At 32.5% G+C, this 26,658-nt stretch overlaps 1 protein-coding gene across 2 annotated transcripts in view; it reads left to right on the top strand.

The window, feature by feature from the left end:
• The window catches only part of LOC107436546 (transcription factor p65), a 35,264-nt gene extending 15,010 nt beyond the window's left edge, over positions 1-20,254 (top strand). For both annotated transcript variants that reach the window (XM_043046287.3, XM_071184512.2), the window contains exons 5-11: positions 354-445; positions 2,352-2,483; positions 2,560-2,658; positions 7,862-8,086; positions 11,543-11,644; positions 17,869-17,943; positions 19,249-20,254. In XM_043046287.3, coding sequence (XP_042902221.2) covers positions 354-445; positions 2,352-2,483; positions 2,560-2,658; positions 7,862-8,086; positions 11,543-11,644; positions 17,869-17,943; positions 19,249-20,006 — 1,483 coding nt within the window. In that variant the 3' untranslated portion in view covers positions 20,007-20,254. The remainder of the gene's footprint in view (positions 1-353; positions 446-2,351; positions 2,484-2,559; positions 2,659-7,861; positions 8,087-11,542; positions 11,645-17,868; positions 17,944-19,248) is intronic.
• The last annotated feature ends 6,404 nt before the right edge of the window (positions 20,255-26,658 follow it).

Genomic DNA, 26,658 nt, shown 5'->3' on the forward strand with positions numbered 1-26,658 from the left:
ATATCGAATTATACTAGAGTAAAGTCAACACCAAGGGGATACTAGATTGCAGCTGTCCGCATTTTTGTGGAACAAGAATTTACACGTGAATTCTGGCTTTTGTATCTGATTTTGTAACCTAAAATATCATCTGCTTTAATTAATTAACGTATTTTAGGTTAGACCCTCACATCATTAAGATTGAGTAATAGTTCGTTAAAATCCGATCATTAGATCAAAAGTTATTATTACTTTTTTTTTTATTTTACGCACTGAACATTTTGTTAGCTTTTTAAAATAAGTTATCCTTATGTATCAACCGTATTGCTTAGATGAACATTGTAGTTACATACTTATTTTTTTATTTCCTTTAGCTTTCCAAATCTCGGCATCCTTTCTGTGAAAAAACAAGACATTCCAAAATCCCTGAAACTGAGAGAGAAATATCTTGTGGATCCTTTTGGAAGTAAATTATTAGGAAACTTTCTACGCAGCATTTTATTATTTTTATTGAAATTCCGTGTCAAAAAAAAATAATTAATCTATTCAGTTATAACGGTTGACTAGTTGTTAGGGCATACCCGGGAGTTAATAGTTGAGGCATAGCCTTCTAGGGGAGTTAGAACACGTCATCAGAATTGTAATCGCATAGTAACCGTAACCGTGAAATGTCGTCGTACGTTGTTAGAAACACTTTCCTTCAAAGAACCGTATCTCTCTGAACAGGTTCTAAAGGGCAAAACTCCCCTATCCACGTACGACGAGAATTCTAAGCATGGATTTCTATAGAATTTGAATTTTGATGATATCATCTAACTCCCTTTAAGTTTGTTGTAACATTTACGCAATCCCCCTGTTATATATAACGTTTTTAAATTTATATATTTTGACAAAGCGTAAACTAAAAATGCTATTTTAAAAAACATCTATAGTTTTTACTCTATAGCTTTCAAAACTAATTTCAGATTTGAAAACCCTATACCTGATTTTAGCAAGATCAAGTATTTATATTAATACAAACAAAAAATTTGTTCTCCAGTGCTATTTTCCATCCATAGTTTCAGGAACGGGGAATAGGCCAGGCAAGATCAAGTATAGTTTGTCTGTGTAAAGAACTCCCCTAGCCATTCGTCTGGAATAGTGGCCGTGACTATGGTTACGAGGTATAACTATTACAAGTATCATTATTTAAGATATGTTTTGGCCTAGGTCGATAAGAACTGGGGAATCAGAGGAGAAAGAAGCTTTTCTCTTTGAAATGCGCTATTTCTTGTTTCCATAGCAGCTGACTATCTTAGACTTCGTGGTGAGGGGAGTTCTTCCTATAAGCAAACTATATTTATATCAATGCAGCAAAAAGAAAATTTCTCCAGTGTTATTTTTCATTCAAAGACGTTTTTAGTTTCGAGAGTAAGGAATAAGCAAGGCAAGACAAGATCAAGTATTTATATAAATGCTACAAAAAAAAATTTTTGAAGCGCTATTTTCCAACCTAAGACGTTTTTAGTTTCGAGAATAAGGAATAGGCAAGGCAAGATCGAGAATTTATATAAATGCAACAAAAAAAATTCTTTAGAAGTGCTATTTTCCATCCTAAGACGTTTTTAGTTTCGAGAATAAGGAATAGGCAAGGCAAGATCAAGTATTTATATAAATGGAACAAAAAATTCTTTTGAAGCGCTATTTTTCCATCCTAAGACGTTTTTAGTTTCGGGAATAAGGAATAGGCAAGACAAGATCAAGTATTTATATAAATGCAACAAAAAATATATTATCCAGTGCTATATTCCTTCGAAAGACGTTTTTAAAGACGTTTTTTGCTGAAAGACGTTTCTAGAATTAGAAATAAGCAAGACAAGATCAAATATTTATATAAATTCTACAAAAAAAATTTTCCAGTGCTATTTTATATCCAAGAAAATTTATTAGTTTCAGAAATAAGGAGAAATCACTTTGAACGAGGTGAATTTTCACTTAGTGCCAAGTGATAAAAGTGAAAAACGTATCACCAAATGATTTCAACTAATTTCCGCAACTAAAATTTTGTGTCGAAAATAGTTCTCAAACAAAAATTAATTAATGGCTCAGATGTTTGGTATTAGAATATCGCTAGAATTAAAACGAAATTGTTATAATAAGTGCCTAGACAACTGTAGCGATTGCATGAAAAATGAGGTAAATTATTGTGATTTTCCACACAAAAAATTTGCGCTAACTTTATCAAAACATTATATAACATGTTGTTAAGCATATTTATTTAGTTTTACATCAATGGCTAGTTAATGTATAGTTGTAGTAAGTAAGCATAATTTGTTTATTCTTAATACATACTTTCAGAATTGAAATAACGAAGGGTATTTTATTCAATTTAGCTGGATTTGATTATACGAAGGATATTGATTTGAATATTTTGCGTTTATGTTTTCAAGTACTTCTTAAAGATTCAGAAGGCAAATATAAGATACGAGTCCCTCCAGTTGTTTCTGAACCAATTTATGATAGAAGTAAGAAAATTCTGGTTTAATTTTAATTCATTAATTATTCTTATGTTTTTTCTCATTAAAATTTTATCATTCACAGAATCCATATCGGATTTGACTATCATGAAATTTAGTCATTATTCAGCTCCTGCAACTGGTGGAACTGAAGTTATACTTCTTTGTGACCGTGTTCCTAAAGGTAACTGAACTACTTTCGAAATTCCAAGTATATTTCTTTATAAAAATATATGGGAATAAAAAAATTTTGCAATGCATTGTCATGATTACTAAGCAAAATTAATTGCTGTTTCTCTAAATTAGTTCACATAAATATTGTTTATAATTTTGCACTGTTAGAAATGTCTCTGAAAAAATAGTTAAATAACAATTTATTTATTTGCTATTTTACCAAATTCAAATAAAACTGTCAAGTAACCGTAAATAAGGTGGTAATCAAACTGCTAACTGTAGAAAGACCATTTATTAACTGCTTTCACCTAATGCTGTTAAGCAACCATAATTTCATCCCACTTAATGAAGTCACGTTGTTTCTTGAAGCAGTATAATATATTATAGCTAAGTAACTATATATATAATAACTATATTACAGCTGAGAGTGCTAATCTATCAGTCTCATGACCGACAAAACTGGAGACACCACAATATTTCCTCCACTCCCAACAACACATGAAGAGTTACCTGAGTCCTTGACTTTCCAGAGCCTATTACCTAGCGAAAAGCCTAGCTCCTATGTCTTGTTAAATATCTTTTTTATGATTTTGAAACCACGCTAGTTATAAATGGTTACAAAACCGCATCGTTTTGTATTCATGGTTTTATAACCACACAAGTTGTAAACGGTTTCAAAACCATAAAGGTAAAAAATATTATTTACCGGAAACTTTACGGTTAATCGGATGGGCTGACTGCTGCCGGTTATTTTACCATAATTTTAGAATGAAAATTCTAGCAGTGTGGTAAAAAAGGAGACGACAAACATTGTATTATCAGACACTTGTGGCCTGGTGCTACCAAGCGCATTGCCTTACTCAAATCGGTTGTATGCCTCTCTCATTTGCAGACTACGCTTATTCTAGTTTTTCTAGCTTTTTAATGTACACATTTTTTTTTAAATATTAAGAGACACTTCCAACTTCATAGCGTAATTTCTGACAAAAATTAAAGCGTATACCCAGAGCTGACTATTCTTCTATTTCAGAAATGTGTTTTATAATGTAATAAAATGTAAATCTATTTTTATTATATTAATTAAAATTAATTATTGGGGTCATGTTCAAGAGATTGTGAGTTCGATCACCGCTGGTCTAAGAATCGCCATGTAATAAGTGGTGACTGGTGCGCGTTAAGTATGTTGAGTTAGAAAGTCCAAGTTCCCATAACAAATCAATACCTCAGGGGATACCGCGTTGGAGATTGATCGTTCTCTGGTTCAGTTAAAACTTACGATCTGTGGATGAATTAATGGATGTATGAATGGGCCAGTCCTGTAAACAGGCTGTTACGTGTGTGTGGCTGAAGATATATTCTTGGCCATAGATGGCACCACCGAAAAACAAGAAGCGCACCCTCTGCCTTAAATTCGCTTGGTTTCACAAAGCAGGCTTGCTGGTGTAGGCAAGTGTTAATAGAAACAACAATAACAATTATAAATTAATTAGAAAACACTACAGCCCTTTTTTAAATTCTCCGATGAATTGACAGCAAATTATTTAAACTTGAAGTTCACTGCATTGTGCTCTAACTTTTGTAATGAATTTTCAACAAACAAGAAGCACACCCTCTGTCTTAAATTCGCTTGGTTTCACAAAACAAGCTTGCTGGCGTAGGCAAGTGTTAATAGAAACAACAATAACAATTATAAATTAATTAGAAAACACTACAGCCCTTTTTTAAATTCTCCGATGAATTGACAGCAAATTATTTAAACTTGAAGTTCACTGCATTGTGCTCTAACTTTTGTAATGAATTTTCAACAAACAAGAAGCACACCCTCTGTCTTAAATTCGCTTGGTTTCACAAAACAAGCTTGCTGGCGTAGGCAAGTGTTAGTAGAAACAACAATAACAATTATAAATTAATTAGAAAACACTACAGCCCTTTTTTAAATTCTCCGATGAATTGACAGCAAATTATTTAAACTTGAAGTTCACTGCATTGTGCTCTAACTTTTGTAATGAATTTTCAACAAACAAGAAGCACACCCTCTGTCTTAAATTCGCTTGGTTTCACAAAACAAGCTTGCTGGCGTAGGCAAGTGTTAATAGAAACAACAATAACAATTATAAATTAATTAGAAAACACTACAGCCCTTTTTTAAATTCTCCGATGAATTGACAGCAAATTATTTAAACTTGAAGTTCACTGCATTGTGCTCTAACTTTTGTAATGAATTTTCAACAAACAAGAAGCACACCCTCTGTCTTAAATTCGCTTGGTTTCACAAAACAAGCTTGCTGGCGTAGGCAAGTGTTAATAGAAACAACAATAACAATTATAAATTAATTAGAAAACACTACAGCCCTTTTTTAAATTCTCCGATGAATTGACAGCAAATTATTTAAACTTGAAGTTCACTGCATTGTGCTCTAACTTTTGTAATGAATTTTCAACAAACAAGAAGCACACCCTCTGTCTTAAATTCGCTTGGTTTCACAAAACAAGCTTGCTGGCGTAGGCAAGTGTTAATAAAAACAACAATAACAATTATAAATTAATTAGAAAACACTACAGCCCTTTTTTAAATTCTCCGATGAATTGACAGCAAATTATTTAAACTTGAAGTTCACTGCATTGTGCTCTAACTTTTGTAATGAATTTTCAACAAACAAGAAGCACACCCTCTGTCTTAAATTCGCTTGGTTTCACAAAACAAGCTTGCTGGCGTAGGCAAGTGTTAATAGAAACAACAATAACAATTATAAATTAATTAGAAAACACTACAGCCTTTTTTTAAATTCTCCGATGAATTGACAGCAAATTATTTAAACTTGAAGTTCACTGCATTGTGCTCTAACTTTTGTAATGAATTTTCAACAAACAAGAAGCACACCCTCTGTCTTAAATTCGCTTGGTTTCACAAAACAAGCTTGCTGGCGTAGGCAAGTGTTAATAGAAACAACAATAACAATTATAAATTAATTAGAAAACACTACAGCCCTTTTTTAAATTCTCCGATGAATTGACAGCAAATTATTTAAACTTGAAGTTCACTGCATTGTGCTCTAACTTTTGTAATGAATTTTCAACAAACAAGAAGCACACCCTCTGTCTTAAATTCGCTTGGTTTCACAAAACAAGCTTGCTGGCGTAGGCAAGTGTTAATAGAAACAACAATAACAATTATAAATTAATTAGAAAACACTACAGCCCTTTTTTAAATTCTCCGATGAATTGACAGCAAATTATTTAAACTTGAAGTTCACTGCATTGTGCTCTAACTTTTGTAATGAATTTTCAACAAACAAGAAGCACACCCTCTGTCTTAAATTCGCTTGGTTTCACAAAACAAGCTTGCTGGCGTAGGCAAGTGTTAATAGAAACAACAATAACAATTATAAATTAATTAGAAAACACTACAGCCCTTTTTTAAATTCTCCGATGAATTGACAGCAAATTATTTAAACTTGAAGTTCACTGCATTGTGCTCTAACTTTTGTAATGAATTTTCAACAAACAAGAAGCACACCCTCTGTCTTAAATTCGCTTGGTTTCACAAAACAAGCTTGCTGGCGTAGGCAAGTGTTAATAGAAACAACAATAACAATTATAAATTAATTAGAAAACACTACAGCCCTTTTTTAAATTCTCCGATGAATTGACAGCAAATTATTTAAACTTGAAGTTCACTGCATTGTGCTCTAACTTTTGTAATGAATTTTCAACAAACAAGAAGCACACCCTCTGTCTTAAATTCGCTTGGTTTCACAAAACAAGCTTGCTGGCGTAGGCAAGTGTTAATAAAAACAACAATAACAATTATAAATTAATTAGAAAACACTACAGCCCTTTTTTAAATTCTCCGATGAATTGACAGCAAATTATTTAAACTTGAAGTTCACTGCATTGTGCTCTAACTTTTGTAATGAATTTTCAACAAACAAGAAGCACACCCTCTGTCTTAAATTCGCTTGGTTTCACAAAACAAGCTTGCTGGCGTAGGCAAGTGTTAATAGAAACAACAATAACAATTATAAATTAATTAGAAAACACTACAGCCTTTTTTTAAATTCTCCGATGAATTGACAGCAAATTATTTAAACTTGAAGTTCACTGCATTGTGCTCTAACTTTTGTAATGAATTTTCAACAAACAAGAAGCACACCCTCTGTCTTAAATTCGCTTGGTTTCACAAAACAAGCTTGCTGGCGTAGGCAAGTGTTAATAGAAACAACAATAACAATTATAAATTAATTAGAAAACACTACAGCCCTTTTTTAAATTCTCCGATGAATTGACAGCAAATTATTTAAACTTGAAGTTCACTGCATTGTGCTCTAACTTTTGTAATGAATTTTCAACAAACAAGAAGCACACCCTCTGTCTTAAATTCGCTTGGTTTCACAAAACAAGCTTGCTGGCGTAGGCAAGTGTTAATAGAAACAACAATAACAATTATAAATTAATTAGAAAACACTACAGCCCTTTTTTAAATTCTCCGATGAATTGACAGCAAATTATTTAAACTTGAAGTTCACTGCATTGTGCTCTAACTTTTGTAATGAATTTTCAACAAACAAGAAGCACACCCTCTGTCTTAAATTCGCTTGGTTTCACAAAACAAGCTTGCTGGCGTAGGCAAGTGTTAATAGAAACAACAATAACAATTATAAATTAATTAGAAAACACTACAGCCCTTTTTTAAATTCTCCGATGAATTGACAGCAAATTATTTAAACTTGAAGTTCACTGCATTGTGCTCTAACTTTTGTAATGAATTTTCAGCAAACAAGAAACACACCCTCTGTCTTAAATTCGCTTGGTTTCACAAAACAAGCTTGCTGGCGTAGGCAAGTGTTAATAGAAACAACAATAACAATTATAAATTAATTAGAAAACACTACAGCCCTTTTTTTAAATTCTCCGATGAATTGACAGCAAATTATTTAAACTTGAAGTTCACTGCATTGTGCTCTAACTTTTGTAATGAATTTTCAACAAACAAGAAGCACACCCTCTGTCTTAAATTCGCTTGGTTTCACAAAACAAGCTTGCTGGCGTAGGCAAGTGTTAATAGAAACAACAATAACAATTATAAATTAATTAGAAAACACTACAGCCCTTTTTTAAATTCTCCGATGAATTGGCAGCAAATTATTTAAACTTGAAGTTCGCTGCATTGTGCTATAACTTTTGTAATGAATTTTCATTTATTTATTGCTTAGAGAGCATACAAATTTGGTTTTATGAAGTGCATGATTCCAATGTAATATGGGAGAGTCCTGCTGAATTTCATCCCAGCGATATTCATAAACAAGTAGCCATTTCATTCCGGATCCCTCGCTACCATAATGAGAATCTACAACAGCCTGTGTCTGTTTACGTCGAACTTCGAGATGAGAACAGGAAAGGGAAACCAAGACCATTCCAGTATTTGCCAATGGAGAGAGGTAAAACTTGTTAATTTTACTGCTGACCTAAACACAATGAATTGGTTTCACTTTCAGTTGACAAAGTAAACTTTTTCCATCTTGTAAAAAGTGCAACTCCAGCGAGGCTAGTCCGCACCATCTACTTGATTGCCTGAACGGAAGAGGTTCTTGAGAGACCTCTCCTTTTCCTCGATTTTTTGAAGACTCACGGCCTCATGGATCTGGTATAGCTCCGCTATCCCAGCTGGGATTGGATATAACAACACACAATGAACTTATTTAGTACATTGAAAAGACTGGTTCACTGGGCTTAAAATCTCTTCCAATAACATTCAAATAAGTGGACGTTACCTCTGGTGACTAGCTTGGTCGTCCTCACTCATGGCTTCTCAGTGCGTGATAAGGCAATTGGATAGCTGTAAGAGATGTCATTGTAGGTAAATCACGACATTTTTCGATTCAGAAATCGATCAGGTTCGACCCACACACGTGTCGTCATTTACAGGTATCCAATTGCATCTAAGTTTAAGTTAGGCATTTCACTTCCTTTCGACTTGCTAGTGCCCTATTCAATAATTTATTTTAAAGAAATCACGTGAAAATATAACAGGTTTTGTTTTTATTTGATGTTGCATAAGAAACTGCATGAGAAACTGTATTCCAAATGGCTACATAACATTTTTAAACGTGTAAATGGATGGTTGACTGAATGTAAACAATAACAAGTTCCTAAAACCAGAAGTTTACATGTCTCTAGGAAGTACTCTAGTACTCTAGGAAGTTTTACACGTAATTATACCATTCATAAGAGTTTTCTGTAACTTATAAATTCTAACAGGACATGAGTCTAAAACAAATTTAAGAAATTTAATATCGCAACATAGAGTCAAGGTCATATTATGAAGGCCTTTAGCCATTTTTTGAGCGTTATCAGAACATTTGTTGTTGACTTATTCCTCTTGGTCAGCCGCAGGCTAGACCAAGTCAATGAGCTCGAAAGTCTTCAGGAAATCAAATACAAGAAAGGGACCAGAGTAGAGGTTTTTCTTTTCCAGACCAAGACAGTGAATAATGTGATCGGGAGAAGCCTGTGCAGAGTTACACCTCTTGCACATTCAATAGGTCTTTCGCCCAAGCTCAAAAGAGAGACACCTGATGTGTCCACTTATGAGCCATGAACATCAGAACATTATCAGATATCTTTTTCTGACTTTATTAGTGTAAAATATAGCCGTTTACTATTTTTTGTATAGCATCATAGCATGCTTGCGGGATCTTCCAAATTCATTTACAGTTTGTTTCGTTGAAATTTAATTAGAAAAAACGCGTTATACGATAAGCACTTTATAATAATACTGGATGGCTAACAAGCTTAGGCATAAAAATTAATCCAAATTTGAAACCCGAAAGTCTTAGGACAAATTTCAACTCCTAGAACCATCTGTTCTACGCTTTACACCATCAACCATTTATAAGTATTACAAGACTGTACTTTTTGTACTCAAAAGCTTTTTTTTAATATTAAATTTGTCAAATTTGTTTCGGCTTCTTTCAATTTAGTGCAAAAATATATGGGGGAAATAATTTTTCAATTGAATCGTTATGTCAGATCCGAAAATAGATTTAAACTCAAAACTGTACTTTTAACACAAAAAAATCTGAATACTGAAAGTTAAACTGTTATACCTATCAACGTGAGTTTAATTTTATACAATATTTCAATGTCTCTTCTCCTAGTATAGGAGCATTCTCTTTGCCTCCGATTCTTACACATGTGAATGAGAATCTGATTAGAGAAAAATGTATATCCATGAAAAAACCGCCAAACAGGTTCTCGATTCGACTTCGATTCGCATGCGAAAAAATCACATCAAGTGGAAATGGAATATAAAGAACCCCAATATCTTGAAATCTTCTTCATATATACACATGAATATTTAAAATTCGATTTCGCAGGAATTATTCAACCGATTTCGCTCGCATTTTCTATTTTGCCAAATAAAATTACATACTTTAAAATAGCGTAAAAAATTTTTGACCTTACAATTCAAAATTTTTTCGTCTCTTATTGAATAGATGATAAATATGTACTAAAATTATTTCTGTACAGAATTATCTTTGGTTTAGAGAGTTTTGTAATTGTGTGCAAAACATTTTCAATTCGCTCAAAAAGTTCTGGAGATATGGCAAAATATGAGGACTTGACCAAACTATGAGGATCATATTTCACAGATTGCGGCCACCCCCTTTATTTTGGGGATCAGAAACTGGAATCCATTGAAAAAAGGGTATGTTTTAGAGAAGGCACCTTTTGTGTCTGATTTCGTACCTTAAAATATCATCTGCACTAATTAATTAATTAAGTCGCCCTCTCAAACCATTAAGTCCTAAAATGTGAAGTTCCGATCATTAGATTAAAAGTTATTCAGGGTGATCATTTTTTTTTTTTTTTTTGGAGCATTGTACTAAAAGTTAGAATTTATTTGCGTTTATCACTAAGTGCACTTTTTTTTCTTGCTAAACCACAATACTACCATAAAATAATTTCATCAATTTTTATCCGATTTACTCCCAAATTTAACAGTTTCCTTTGCTTGTTATTAAAAATCCTTTTCATGCGTTCTTTCTCCAATACTGACTTATAATTCTTTCACTCAAAATTAAAGGCCGAAATTTGGAATTCGTTTAAGGAAAAAAATTTAAATAAATAAATAAATAATTTAGAAGTAATAATATGTTTACCAATTCTTTAGCAATTCCTTTTTAGTTTGATGTAATATTCTTTGTTCTTAATCTTCCTGGAAGTTATTCGATAAAAGTGTTCCTAATAGTTTAATCAAGGCAACTATCAAAACTTTAAGCTGTAAGCATACAAAAATTTGATTCCATGAAGAAAAAAAATTTCATAATTTGTTGTTGCGATAGATTTTTTAATTTTGTAATTATCCTTTTATATAATACAAATTTTACATCATGTTGATCTATTAAATCTTATGTTCCTAGAATAAAAATCAAATAAATTTGTTGAATAGTTTAGAAGAAGCAATAACTGAAATTATTAGCAATAACTGAAATTTTTTCAATAAAAAAATAATGATTTTAAATTGCTTACAGACCTGTTTATTTTTAATTTATTTGGGTTTTTATAATTTCGGAGTGATATAAATTTTTTCAGTGAATGATTTTTTCAAATAATCAATTTAAAATATAATTGAGTTGATTAATATTGTGCATATACGTTACATAAATTATATGTAATAATTTGTAAAAAACAATTTGCAGAAAATTTTTTAAAAAATAAATTATTATATATTTATATATAAAGTCATTATTTTAAAACTTCGCTTTGATTGAGTTTGGACAGTTTGAAAAAAAAGATGCATGGATTCATTTACAAAAATCTAGGGTTTAAAAATTAAAATTTTAACAGAAATTTTGCACAATTACTCAGCGAGTCTTGTTAATATTTTTCAGATCCAGATGGTATTGCATGTAAAAGGAAAAAAGTCAAAGAACGCATTGATCTTGAGAGGCTTTTTCAAGGGAATATTCTGAGTGGAGGTTCCATTCCACAAGGTAAACCTACAATAATATGACAAAGAAATACAAAATACTATAATCAAAGATTTTTTTATTTCATTTTCTTTATAAATATTGTCGCTAATATATGAAAATAAATAATGCGGACGCCTTTTAAATAAAATCAATCAAATGAACTACAAGTTCTACAGATGAATGACAACAATTATAAAACTTTAATCTTTTAATAACAAATAATTTAGCATCAAAAACGGATTCTAAAAATTATAATTCTAAATTACAACAAAAAAGAACAACAACAAAAACTATCTCAGGTTGCCACGCAACCTAAAGTGAAATATTAAAACAAATAAATCTGATGAAAATTAAAGGTGGCGCTTCGGTCAAATATACATACGCTAATGACTTAAAATCTTAAACATACTCCCACCTTGCAAAGTGATATTATAAATAGCACTTTGGAACAAACAGTTAGCATTTCTTTAAAATACAAACTAACTCATGTATATTGGTCACCTTTATATGAAACTAATTAAAAAATATTTAGTCATTATATAAATAACAAAAGTTCATAAATCTAAGCGTTGCGGAATTTTTATGATTCTTCCCAATCTGCCTTTGATAAGAGAATTCACTTCCAAATTATCAGGCACATCAACGGACTTGGGAATATTATCAACTTCCAAGTTAAGTTTCTTTGAAGACTTTTCCAGAACATCCATATCGTTCTTTGCTGATAGCTCTAAAGGATAAAGTCTCTGGAAAGGTCGGATCCTTTCTCCTTGAGAGGTTCTTAATCTGGCTACTCTAGGAATACTGTCCTTTCCAGGATAAAGCTCCAAGACAATTCCAAGAGGCCAATCTATGCGTCGAGCATTATCTTGTCCTATTAAAACAATATCACCGATGTTTATTACATCATTCCTTCTTATTCCCTTGTGCACTAGCTGAGCAAGATATTCATTTCTAAATCTTTGTTTGAGATCTTCACGTAATTTTTGCAAAAATTTTACACGTTTCAACATAGAGGTTCGATTCACAAGGTCTAGATCGGGAGTTTCGTTGCTGTTGCTACCTTCCCCGTATATAAATGTTGCCGGAGTTAAAGGTACTAATTCAGATGGATTATCGTGAATGTAGGTCAATGGTCTGCTATTTATAACCGATTCACAGTCACATAAAATTGTAGTTAGTTCTTCATAATCTACAACAGATTTACCTAACACACGACGCAGAAGAGTCTTAAGCATTCCAACTATCCGCTCCCACCATCCACCCCACCATGCTGCTGTGGGTGGAATAAATTTCCAAATTATTTTCTGAGCGGTTGAGTATACAGCAATTTTGTCCCAATCTAAATTCTTTAAATAATTGTTTGCTCCTACAAAATTCTTTCCATTATCCGAGTAAATGACCGATATTCTACCTCTTCTTGCGATAAATCGTCTGAATGCTTGAATAAAAGCATCTGTAGTGAGAGACTGTACTAATTCAAAGTGAACTGCTCGGTACACAGCACAGGTAAACAAAACGATCCAAGCTTTTTCATTCGATTTTAGATACAGAGGACCGGCATAGTCCACACCAGACACTTGGAAAACTTTTGTCTGAGTAACTCTTTCTCTTGGAAGGGGCGCAAAAGGAACTTCTACTGGTTTAGCTTGATGACGCTTACAAGTCACACACTTGGAAATAACTTTATTTACTAACTTTTTAGCTTTAAGAATCCAGTATCGCTCTCTGAGTCTTGAGAGTAAGATGGAACGACCTGCATGCATCGCTTTTATATGCTCTTCACGGATTAATTCTAACACAACACTGTTAGCAGGTAAAAGGATTGGACATCTGAAATTCTCATTCTCATCACTATGTACAAGTTTGGTCTTTACTCTCAGAATATCACTTTTATCTCGAAAAGCTTGTATTTTGGCGAGAAATTTATCATCTTGGAAATGCGTTGTTTGCATTGACTTAAAAATCACACTTTCTGCCTTTGTTAACTCCTCACAGATTAAATTTCCCTTCAACTTATCCTGATGTGAAACGTTGTGGACAAAACGTAGGATCCAAGCGACTACTCTTACATTTCTGCTATATGTTGAAAAGTAATTACACCATATTTCCGTTACTTCAATATTTACCATGGAAATAACTACTTGTTTTCTTTTTTCCAAATTTACCTCCTCTTCATTAACGGAAATTTCGTCAGCTGCTGCAGGCCATTGTGTGTGGGAAAGATATAGCCAGCTGGGACCCTCCCACCACTTCGAATTGCCAAGTTGTTGAGCAGAGCAACCTCTACTTGGTAAGTCTGCGGGATTCATAGATCCGGGCAAATGCCTCCATGCTTTTACTGGAGTCAATTTCCTGATTTCTTGAACTCGATTTTCCACAAATACACCCCATGTGTCTTCTCTTTTAAGCCAAGCTAATACAGTTGTTGAGTCTGTCCAGAAATGAACTTTGTCCGTCGGAAACTGTTTTACTATTTCAATAGACAGACGAGCTGCAATTGTGGCACCAAGAAGTTCAAGTCGAGCAATCGTTGTTTCCTTTTTCCCGCTAGGTGCAATTCTTGCTTTACTCTGTATCAGGTGAACTTGAACATTGCTTTCATCTTCTATTCTCAGGAAAACTACTGTGGAATACGCAAATTTACTGGCATCACAAAAGAAATGTAATGAAATGCTTTCGTAACCTTTGTCACAATGTAACCACCTTGGGATTTCTATGTGCTTCAGATATTCAAGCTGACTTAGCCACTTTGTAAAATCTTCTCGTGTTTTTGTGTCAACTTCATCGTCCCAACCAATTCCAGCTTTCCACAAATTTTGTAACCATAATTTTGGTCGTAGCGATACCGGGCTAGTTATCCCCATAGGATCAAAAACTCTGTGTGATGCAGCTAGAATGCTTCTTTTGGTGATTTTTTCATGTTTTGTGTCTTTCATATCAGGAATATTAATTAACAGAGTATCACTTTGTCTATTCCACTTCATTCCTAGAATATTGGTCTCACTAGAATTAAGTTCTGATGGGTTAGTAGACTCCCACCCTCGTAAATCAAATTGTCTTTCAGCCATAATATTAGTAGCAACTTCTATAAATTGTTTCAGCTCTGATTCAGTTTTCACGCTTGTGAGGCAATTATCTACATAAAAACTGCATATTAGTTCCTGTATAATCTCCTTAGGATATTTTTCATTCCCTCCCATTGCTTCTTCTAGTTTATTATTCAAATGGTATTGAATAGTAGCTCCTAGCAAAAACGGACTACAAGAAACGCCAAACACAACTCTTCGATGACGAAAATGTTTCAGCTGTCCATCTTCTCCATACCATAAGAATCGCAAGAAATTTCTATCATTTTCATAAAGACTTATTTGCAAAAAAGCCTTACGTATATCAGCTGTTACGCCAAATTGATATCTTCGAAATTTATTTATCATTGAGGGAATTACTTCTATCAAATTTAACCCTTTTTCTACACAATCATTTAAACTAGGAACTCCTTTTCTCTTAGAAGAAGCATTGAACACGGGCCTGATTTTAGTTGTGCTGCTCTCCTTTATCACAGGTCGATGAGGTAAGTAATGACAAGGTATCTCCATGTCTTCTTTTGGAACCTCTTCAATTATTTCCTCTTTCTCCCAGTCCTTGAACACTTCTCCATAGGCATCATACAATTTGTCGGTTTTCATCTTGCGTGTTGTCATTTGCAATCTCTTTAACGCCAAATCATAATTATCTGGCAAAGGCAAATGCCCATCAAGCCATGGCAGACTAACTATAAAACGGCCATCTCCTTCAACTTTCACTGTATTTAAGAAATGTTCCATTGAGGCTTCTTGCAGTTCCTCTCTAGATTTTTGTTCTGAAGGATCTTTTATTCCTAAAGAATCTAATCTCCACATCTCAGAAATATCCATTTCTTTTACTAAAAGTGAAGTAACCAACATTGCGTTGCTTGACGGTAAATCATTTTCAGGTGCTTTCCCTGTTAAAGTCCATCCCAATAGTGTCTCTATTGCTACTAATCCACTTGCCAAAACTCTTCGTTTTCCTGTCATAAGTTTTCCTATTACGTCAGCTCCAAGCAGAATTTGAACTGGTTGTGACTCATTTCCGACGTCTGACAACTTTATATTAATTTCTTCAAGCTCTTTTAACCAGGGTCCAAAGCTAACAGGTGTTATAGTATCACAAATAGATGCTTGATCCAACGCTTCCATGTTACAAGTCAAGTTATTCTCTGGATTCCTTAATCTAATTCTATAACACGTGTGTTCAAATTTATCTGATTTATGACCACCAAACAAAGAGTGTATGAGAGTTTCTTTTCTCAAGGGAACATATTTCATCGTTTCAGCCAAATTTTTTAAAATATATGTTCTTTGTGATCCAGAATCTAAAACTGCTCTCACCACAATTTCTTTTCTATCAGATATCAGCTTTAGTTTCATAGTTTGAAGGAACACTTTCGGACCGTACGTGATGTTGGACATGTTTATTTCAGAACTTTCACTTTTCTGCCCGGATTTATCGGGTTCACGATTTTTTGCAGCTAAAGATTCACACATTAGTACCACATGTCTTTTACCGCATATGACACATTTTATAAAAGCTTTGCACTTACGAACTGGATGTCCTTGCATTAAACAGGCAAAACAACATTGACTTTCTCTTACTATGTTCTCTCTTTCAGCTAAAGTCATATTTCGAGCGGAAAAGCAATCTGAACTTTTATGTTTCCCTGAACAAAACACACACACTTTCTTCAAATCTTTTACATCTGTAGTCAATAGATTTGCCGCTGTTGGAAATCTTTTTGTTGGCAAATCTCTTGCTTTCTTTTTAAAGGGTTGGCGTTTTTCATCAGATCCCAAGCCAAAACCTGACATGGCCAAATTAATTCTTTCTTCACCTTCCGTTTCTGCCTTCAGAAAAGCCATGATGTTCGTTAATCGCTCTTTGGCGTCAACTGAAGCAACGCGGGAAGAACTTCGGTTCCAGGCTTTTAGAAACTCTTCTTGGAAACAAGATTCTACCATAGGGAATAGTATTGAAGCGCATTTCTCGGTCGTAACACCTAACGTTTCTAAAGCTCTAAGATATGACTCTAGTTTGTCATAAAGGGACGTCATAGATATCTTTTCATGCTTTTGAACGGAAACTATGAGCTTCAACAATTCCCTAACATAAACTTCGACCAAAAGGTCATCCTTGCCAAATCGGGCTTTAAGGCTATCTACTGCTTTGGTATAGTTTGCAGCTGTTGGAGGAAAGCTTTCTACAACTTCTCTTGCTCTAGATCCAACAGTTGTAGCCTGAATCAGGTATTGAAATTTGTTTTCAGGGGCAATATCTGTATCGTTATTAATTTGTTCAAATTGTCCCCAAAATGGTAGCCAATCTTTTAAATCCCCACTAAATTGCCTAAGTTCTAATTTTGGCAAATTAAACTGCTTTCTGGCACTGGCACTAATAATATTTGGCGGAGACTCACCGGTTCTTTGCGATGTAGCTTGAATTCTCGCCAACTCCAGTTCATGTTTTCTTATACTTTCTCTCTCTTCATATTCTCTTTGTTTCTCTTCATATTCTCTTTGTTTCTCTGTTTCTTCATATTCTCTTTGTCTCTCTTTTTCTTCATATTCTCTTTGTCTCTCTTTTTCTTCATATTCCTCCTTTTGTCGTCGATCATTGACAGTAGCTACCAATACACTTGTTACAAAATCTGGATCAGCTAAATATTCTTTACTTTTCAAAATGATCGTTTTCAGATCCGCTACAGTAGCTTTTTGAGGTAATACTTCGCCAATTTCTTGGGCAACAATAATAAGATCTTCCTTTTTAAATCCTTTTGATGCTAAAAACATTTTTCAAATCAGAAATAGCGTATCAACCGTCCTGTCGCGGACGCCACAAAATGTCGCTAATATATGAAAATAAATAATGCGGACGCCTTTTAAATAAAATCAATCAAATGAACTACAAGTTCTACAGATGAATGACAACAATTATAAAACTTTAATCTTTTAATAACAAATAATTTAGCATCAAAAACGGATTCTAAAAATTATAATTCTAAATTACAACAAAAAAGAACAACAACAAAAACTATCTCAGGTTGCCACGCAACCTAAAGTGAAATATTAAAACAAATAAATCTGATGAAAATTAAAGGTGGCGCTTCGGTCAAATATACATACGCTAATGACTTAAAATCTTAAACAAATATATTATAACCGTCGTTTCAGAACGTCAAATGGCAATTGGAATTCCTCGATTATCCAGACAATCAACAAATAGTCTTAGAGCTGGAACTTCATCAGGTAAGACGTCAACCAAAAAAAAAAAAATACAAATTCAAAGCAAAATGCAAGTTACAGATACTGTAGAAGTTATAAAAGAGATAGATTGTACCTGTATTTTGTAGAGAGTGCTACGAGCTCTTTGGATTAGCTTTGTCGCGTAAATAGAGCCCCTGAATTAGACAGGCCGACTTATCATCTATTTTTGGAGCAAAGAGCTAACATAAGCACAATACTAACCTAACGTTAACTTGCGAACTTGTTCACTTCAATATTGCTTGATAGGTCAGGAATTTGTAATGACGTCATCCATCATAATCAGTAATATTTATTCATTAGTTTAATACTTATCTGAGTTCGAATGGCAACAATTTATCAGTTAATGTTTGATGAAGAATGTTAAGAGTAGAAGTGGATCACTTTATAACTTGTAAATATTGTAATAAAGGTTTATAGAAAATTAGTAAGAGTTTTACGATGCATCTGACAAGCTTATAGCTCTGTATTACCATAGATAAGAGATGGATTTTTTAAATACTTAATTTCAGTTCAAGGTGGCACCACTTAAACATATCTTACCATACTCGCCTTTCACTTGTAAGTTAATTTGGTCATTAGCAACGAGGGAAAAAAAAGCAAACAATAGATGGACTGTTAGCGAAAAACAGATGTAGTTCAGCCTCATTGTCTGAATCTATAAATTTACTAAAATAAAAATTATTTTTATATTACAGTCCGAGAGACAGCGTCACGAAAAATGTGGTTATTTTAATACTTATATTAAATATTTCTTGAAATTTTTTGTCTGCATAATCTGTAGGCTAATACAAAATGAATGCTATATCTATTTGAGGATTCAGTTAAAGGTTCAAACGCAAAAGTTTTATATTCATTTCAAGCGGTGCCAATTCAAAAATAAGAGTTATGAAAGGTTTATAATTAATTAAGAAACTGGGTTTCGATACCTTCATTGATATACTTTAAATCTTACGGGAAATTCTCGATTTAATAAAGAAAATTTTAGCATTTTTAAAATAAAACGTCAGCTTTGATCCAAGAGGCAGCCTCACAAAAAAGCTAGCCTTTTTAATATTTTATATATGTAATCTTTAAGCTAACGTTATACAAATGTGGTCCATCTGGAGCATGATGTGTTGAGGGTTAAAATGCAGAAATTTTAAAAGTCATAAATTAGATTGAAATTGGTTTTCATGGTATGTTCCAAATCTTAAGGTTAAATTTTTGGAGGTTTTTTACGTAATATTGCTTTTAGTAAATTTCTGGTGTTATTTAAACGTTTTTCAGTGCTTTGTTTTCTTTTTGCAGTTAGTGGTGCTCCTGGTTCTGCTGATGCATTTGCTGGAACTCCAATATTTTTTGCATCTGAATGCTCTGGAGCATCGGCATTCCCTCCAGTACCTGTATCTGTCCCACCAACTTGCTCAAATCTATCGCAAGTACCAACATTTTTTGCCTCAGAATCTTCCAGAGGAGCAGTATTTCAATCAATTCCCGCAAGTGTCTCAACTTCCACTTATGTAGCACAAGCGCCTGTTTTTTCTGCATCAGAATCTTGTAGAGGAGCAGTATTTCAATCAATTCCCGTAAGTGTCTCAACTTCCACTCATATAGCACAAGCGCCGGCATTTTTTGCATCAGAATCTTATGGAGCATCAGTATTATCTCCAGAACTTGAACGTACTAATATCTCAACGTCGACCCATTCACCACAAGCATATTCGACCTACGTTACAATTTCTCCTACTGATCATAACTATTCATCAGTTATTCCTTCGCCGGAGTCAATGATACCAACCATCAATCATCAAATGATGCCTGCCTCGAAACCAATAACGGCACCAGTCAAGGATCAAATGATGACGATTTTAGAATCATCGCCGGACGAGTATCAAATGAGGCCAACTTCAGAATCATCTAACGAAGAAAATGTTCAGTCTGAAGTCGATAATGACATGATATTGAAATTTGACAGTATGGATCTGGACACTTTAGACGCAGACCTACCTCAGAATTTTTCTGCAAGCATGTTTCTTAACAATTTAAATTTTCCAGAACATAATTAACAAGACCAATACAAACTGAAACAATAAAAAATAAATTTACAATTTATTAATCATTAGAATTTATGTTTAATCAGTAAAACTAGAGCACCATGAATTTGTACTATTATACAAATACTGACAAATTATTTATGGCAGAAAAAACGAAGTGCGAAAATTATTTTATTGCTATAAAAATGCTCTGGAAAAAAAAGTTATGTCTTTTAAGTTTGTTTTTATGAATATATTTTTAATAAAATTATTTCTTTCTTTCTGAATTCATATTTTTATATGGCAATTCTTTTTTCTAGGCATAAAAATATCAAACATTGCTTTTCTTGTGAATTTTCTAATATTATTTCATTACCTAAAACACTCCAGCTGAACTGTAACATCAGTTACAGAGGGGATACAGAATATGCTTGTGATCGCATCTTCATTTAATTTCACAAATAAACTGATGATGGATATCTACCCTATTTGACAGATTATTTGAAACATGAAAAATAAAAGGTTATTGCCCGATCAAAATAGTATCATAAAGCTGGCTTTATTTAAAACTTCCACGTTTTTTCTGCCCCCTGATAAGATGGCACCAGTACAATTTTGCAATAAGAATTTCAAGAAGGTTAAATAAGTGTTATACATTTATTTGTTTCTTTATTTGTATATATATATATATATATATATATATATATATATATATATATATATATATATATATATATATATATATATATATATATATATATATATATATATATATATATATATATATATATATATATATATATATATATATATAAAATCGAAATCGGTTTACCCGGCTTAAACAATTAAAGAAGTAAATCTTGAGAAATCTATAAACAGACAAATGTACGGTGCGGCAGAAAAAACTTGATAATCATGAATAACTTTTGACCTAATCACGATATTTTAGATTACAAAATCAGACACAAAAACGTACTTTCTCTGAATATAAGTACCTTTTTTTCCACAAATTTTTTCCACAGATCACATTCTTGGGCTCAATCTTAAAGGTTTGAAGGGGTGACATCAAATATGTTAATTAATTAGTGCAGACGATATTTTAAGTTAAGAAATCAGACTCAAAAACGTACTAGCAATCGAAATTTTGGACTCCTTAATGTTAATTTTACTTTTTGCATAATTCGCCAGCTCTCGAGAGCTTTTTAGGCGAATTGAAAATTTTTTGCTCACAATTATAAAATTATTTTAACCTACGATAATTAAATACAGAAAATAAATTTCAGTAAATATTTATTATTTGTCATTATTTTATTTATTAATATTCGAAAAATTTTGAATTATAATGCATACAATTTTTTACATTATTTTAAAGGATCTAAGTTCGCATGGCAAGATACAAAATTTGAGCATAATCGGTTGAATAATTCCTGAGAAATCGAATTTTGCTTAGTTTCGTAACTTAAAATATCGTCTGCACTAATTAAGTAGCATATTTGAGGTCACCCCCTTGAACGATTAAGATGGAGTCCCTAAAACGTGAAAATACGATCATTAGATCAAAAATCATTCAAGGTAGTCCGCTTTTTTTAATTTTTTTTTTAAATACTTTTTTTTAGAGCACTGTACATTAATATATTTATCCGAAATATCTAACTGCATAATTTTATTGATTTAAATAATCAGGAGGGAGGGTGGAATCCTTTAAAGATATTATATTTTTCAAACACTGTTTCTCTCAGCTTATTATTATTATAATATATAATAATATATAATATTATATAATATTATTATAATATACAATAATATATAATATATAATATTATTATAATATATAATATTATTATAATATACAATAATATATAATATACAATATTATTATAATATGTAATATTATTATAATATGTAACATCATTTAATTTCCTATATTTTTTTATAACCACACAGTAATAGACTACAACTGCCACCAGTTTTGTTTATGGAATAAAATAAATACATTTTTAAGTACAAAACTGTAGTTATCGGGCAAAAATATATATGTAATTGGCAAAATAACAATTATTTTAAAAAAAATTATTGCCAATGTATTGCTAAAAAATTGGTTTCTTTTTTTAAAAAAATATTTCTCCATTGAAGTTCTACACTGATTCTAATGTGCATGAAAATATGTGCTGTCAATAAACCACAGAGGAAAAATGAATAAATAAATAAATAATGCTATAGCAGTAAAAAATTAAATAAAAAATTTGACTACTTGTACTATAAAAAATTTCAGTTTACCTCAACACCAAAAAGGAAAGCAACTAATACACTAAACTTTTTTCCAGTGTCTTGTACTCATGCATAAGAAGGATTTTGCGTCCTAAAAACGGAGAACTATTGCAGAGCCCGCTGAAAGTGAATTTCGAATATGTGTTGTTTAAAAACAAAAAATTATGTCACATAATTTTGAAATTTTTTCTGAACTTTGCAAGTGTGTCCAGTAACAATGTGCACCTCTCTACATAAAATTTCAAAAAATAAATAAATAAGAAGTATTTCAGTTAAAAAAAACTTAAGCGTAAACTTAGTTTCAATCACCATATATCATCAAGCAAAATGAATTGAAAGATGATATTTAATGTGACAGAATTTTAACTTTGCAAGTGTGTCCAGTAACAATGTGCACCTCTCTACATAAAATTTCAAAAAATAAATAAATAAGAAGTATTTCAGTTAAAAAAAACTTAAGCGTAAACTTAGTTTCAATCACCATATATCATCAAGCAAAATGAATTGAAAGATGATATTTAATGTGACAGAATTTTAATAAATTTAATTATGTTCCAAAATGTTTTTTGGTTAAAGAGTCCTACTGACATTAAATTACAGAAGCCGTTGGTGTTGGAGTTATTGTTATCTTATTAAACAAAGAAACGGCAACTTTTGATTTCGACATAATATGTAAATAAAAATTCTTAAGACAAGGTTATCTTTCCTTCTCCAGCCTGTGTGAAGGATTTTTTCCGTTACCAATCCGAGGATCAAACTACAGGAAATTCCTTATCAAAAATTAGGTAAGATACTCATTAGAATGTTTAAAAGAGAAAACGCATAATCGAAACTTGATAAGCCATTAATTAGAAAAGCGAGGTTTGAAAATAAAAAAAGATAAGAATTGTAATTCCATCATATGAAAAGCCTTCAATTTTTATTTGACAGCCTAATTGGCTTTGATATTTTCAATGCAAGCTACCTCAATACTAATTCGTCAGGTTTTGATAATTTCTTTTTCCTCGTCCTTACGACCATTACATGTGTCTATTTTCTTTACTTCCTTTTCGATAGGGATTCAAAAAAACTTGTAGTAAGACCCCCGAAAACACCAGTGTAGTAATAACACAAAGAGTCAATTTTTCTTCTTTTGTTTCGTTTGTTTTTCGTTTCATAAGACTTTTTAACGAATCTTAGATACTTTCGTATAGCTGATTTCACGATTTCGTATCACTGATTCTCGCTCCAGTTATTATCATAATTTTTTTTAATGAAATTTTAACTCTATTTTTGTCAAAATATATAAAAGTCAAAACGTTACATGTAAAAGGGGGTTGCATAAACGCTGCCACAAACAAACTTCAAAGCACATCATCCGGATTAAAATTACATAGTAAACCATGCCCGGAAGTCTCGTCACATGACGCTAGGGGAGTTTTCCCTATTTCAAACTGTTTCTTCGAGTGCTTCTAAACAGGTCGTAACACAAAATCGCCTCTAGCCGCATGCAACGATATGTCTAAGTATGGATTTCTTTGCAATTTTATTCCTGATGATGAACCCTAACTCGAAATTAAATTTTAACTTAAGCTTATCATAATATTTTCGAGACCCCTTAAAAATATAACGATTTGAAACATTTCAACAAAAAATGGATTTAAAATGTCATTTTAAAAAAATCTGTAGCTCTAGGAGCAAAACTAATTTCAGGCTTGACATCCCCACTCCCGAATTAGGCAAGATTAAATATTTGTATAAATACAGCAAAAAATTTGTTCCTTGGTGTAATCCAGAGACAATTCTCTCTTAATAAATCCTATTGGAGTAAAAAACCATGACTATATGATTGCGGTTATTTTCAGTGCAGAAAGTTAGAGCATGTTCCATTACAAAATGTTCAAAAATATTTTTTTAAATTTTTTATGCCCATTTGAAAGTAAAATCAATTAAGCCAAGAGAACTTTGCACTTCACTCCTCTTCATCGGTCATGCCTAATGAATATACTTCATTTATACACATTAATTATTATGTCATCATCATATTTGGCTAGACAGCCCAGGGTGGGCCAGTGCCTTCCTTTGAATTCGAATCCACTTCTCTCTACTTTTGACACTTGTTCGCCAGTTTTTCTCCTTTAGAGTAAGGAAATCAGTCTCAACTAAATCTAGCCATCTCAGCCTGGGTCTACCTCTTTTCCTGTTCGTTAGGGGTTTGTGTAATAGGATTTTCCTTAAATTTGAGTCATCATTCCTTCTGAAAATGTGAGCTGCCCAGTTCATTCGATGTATTTTAATGAATTTCACAATATCTGGCTCTCTGTAGATTTTATACAGTTCAGTATTATATCGTCTTCTCCAGGAATTATTTATTTTTATCCCACCAAGGATGGCCCTCAAAACTTTTCTCTCAAAAATGGCAATTTTATTTTCACCAGCTAGAGTTAGGTTCCAGGTCTCAGAGCCATAGGTAAGTATTGGCCTAATTAATGTTTTATAGAGTAAAAGTTTTGTATTTTTTGATAAAAGAGATGATTTGAAAAAACGTTTTAAACCATAAAAAGCTTTATTTGAACAAATTAGACGACTCCGAATCTCATTATCTATGTTATTGTCGGCAGTAACAATTGAACCAAGGTAAGTAAAATTCTGAACAGTTAATTATTATGTATATTGTTTATATTGATTGATACATAATTTCATACATATGAGGAGTCACAAAATAATATTACGAACCACATCAGGGTTCGTATGAGCCTGAAGAATTAAAAAAAGTGATACTAATTCCCCTTATTCCTGACAGTGGTTCTTTCTATTATCAGCAGATGAGCAATACAATACGAGGCACTTATGACTTCCTCTGGATGATACTGTTGTTGTTCATTTACGTCGCTCTAGAGCTGCACAATGGGCTATTGGCGACGGTCTGGGAAACATCCCTGAGGATAATCCGAAGACATACCATCACAATTTTGATCCTCTGCAGAGGGGATCGCACCCCCGCTTCGGTAGCCCGACGACCTGCACTCGAAGTCGAGCACTTTACGGTCGAACAGTTTAACGAGGACCAATACAGCACACCCTCGTTGATGCAAATGCATTGATTTACATTAGAATCCCTGAATTATATAGTATAGGAGCCTTAATTTACACTAATCTGAGCTTCTGTGACGTCATAATAGGACTCCGTAACTTCCTGTTTGATTTTTTTTTTTTTAAGTTTTTTTTAGCATACTGTGTGAGTATTGCGATGAAAAATTGTATTTTATTCGAATTGTAACTACCAGAACATTTAAATAACTGTTAGTTAGAATATCTTGATTCTTCAACTGTAGAGTTGAATTTTTTAATCTAAAGAGAAAGTTAATGCTAAGAAATTACTGGCTCCTTCACAAGAATTTTTTTTCTTTTTTTTTTTAAATTTCCGGGGTGCGTGCGAACTCTGTTTATGAACTGAAAAAATGTTTCCTGTGAAGGTAGTAAAGAAACATTTCTTGCTGCTGTTATTTTTCAACCGTTTTATTTTTTTTTTATTTATTTATTTATTTTGCGTTAAATAATATTATATATTTAAAATAAATAAAAAATAAAAATAACAAAAATAATAAAAAACTTTTTCTTAAAGGTGGTTATGTATCATCAAGTTTAGCTCGAAAAACAATTTTTTCCTGCATGTTCTTTTAAAGGAACAGGATGTAAATAAAATGCGGGAATTTTAATGCTCCTCCACTGAAATATTCTCTTTTCCACTTCGATACTGGTCTCATGTACAATGCGCAGAAAACAAAACAAAATAAATTTATAAATTACGTAACGCATGAATAACTTTTGATCCATTAAATAAATAATTCCAAGAGACTGAAGATGTAAGATATTACTTGATTAAAAACCTCATTCACTTCAAAAATATACAAGTTGGAAATAACAATAGACGTGTTTCAAGCGCTCAAAGATGGGCGACCATTTTTAAGACTCGCAAGAAAATGTCCATTGTCATGAAGACAAGAAATCATTAATTGCTGCACATTGTTGCAATCGTGGGCACACATTTAATTTCAGCAATCCCAAAACTATTTCCACCCCAGTCACATCAGCTCATCTTGAAGCCCTGGAATCTTATTTCATTCATATAAATTGTGATTCCCTTGTTAACGACCTTAGTTCCTTATCAGCTCCCCATAAGGCATAGAAATGCATTTTACTCTGATTTGCCCCACTTCTTTCTTGATCTGTTTTAAATTTTTTTTTTTTCTCTCTCGGCTACTGCGGTTTTTCTAGTTCTGTTTCTAACCTTGACTTTCCGGTTTCTCATTGACAACTTTACGTTTTATATCTCAAATCACTTTTATTTCTTCCCATAACGTCTGACAAATCTTGAAAATAGGCTCCTTTTCTTGAGCGCCTGAAACATGTTGATTGTTATTTCCAATTTGTATAT

The sequence above is a fragment of the Parasteatoda tepidariorum genome, chromosome 10 (genome assembly GCF_982258835.1).
Source record: "Parasteatoda tepidariorum strain Cologne lab strain chromosome 10, Ptep-v5.0, whole genome shotgun sequence".
NCBI classification, from domain to species: domain Eukaryota; kingdom Metazoa; phylum Arthropoda; class Arachnida; order Araneae; family Theridiidae; genus Parasteatoda; species Parasteatoda tepidariorum.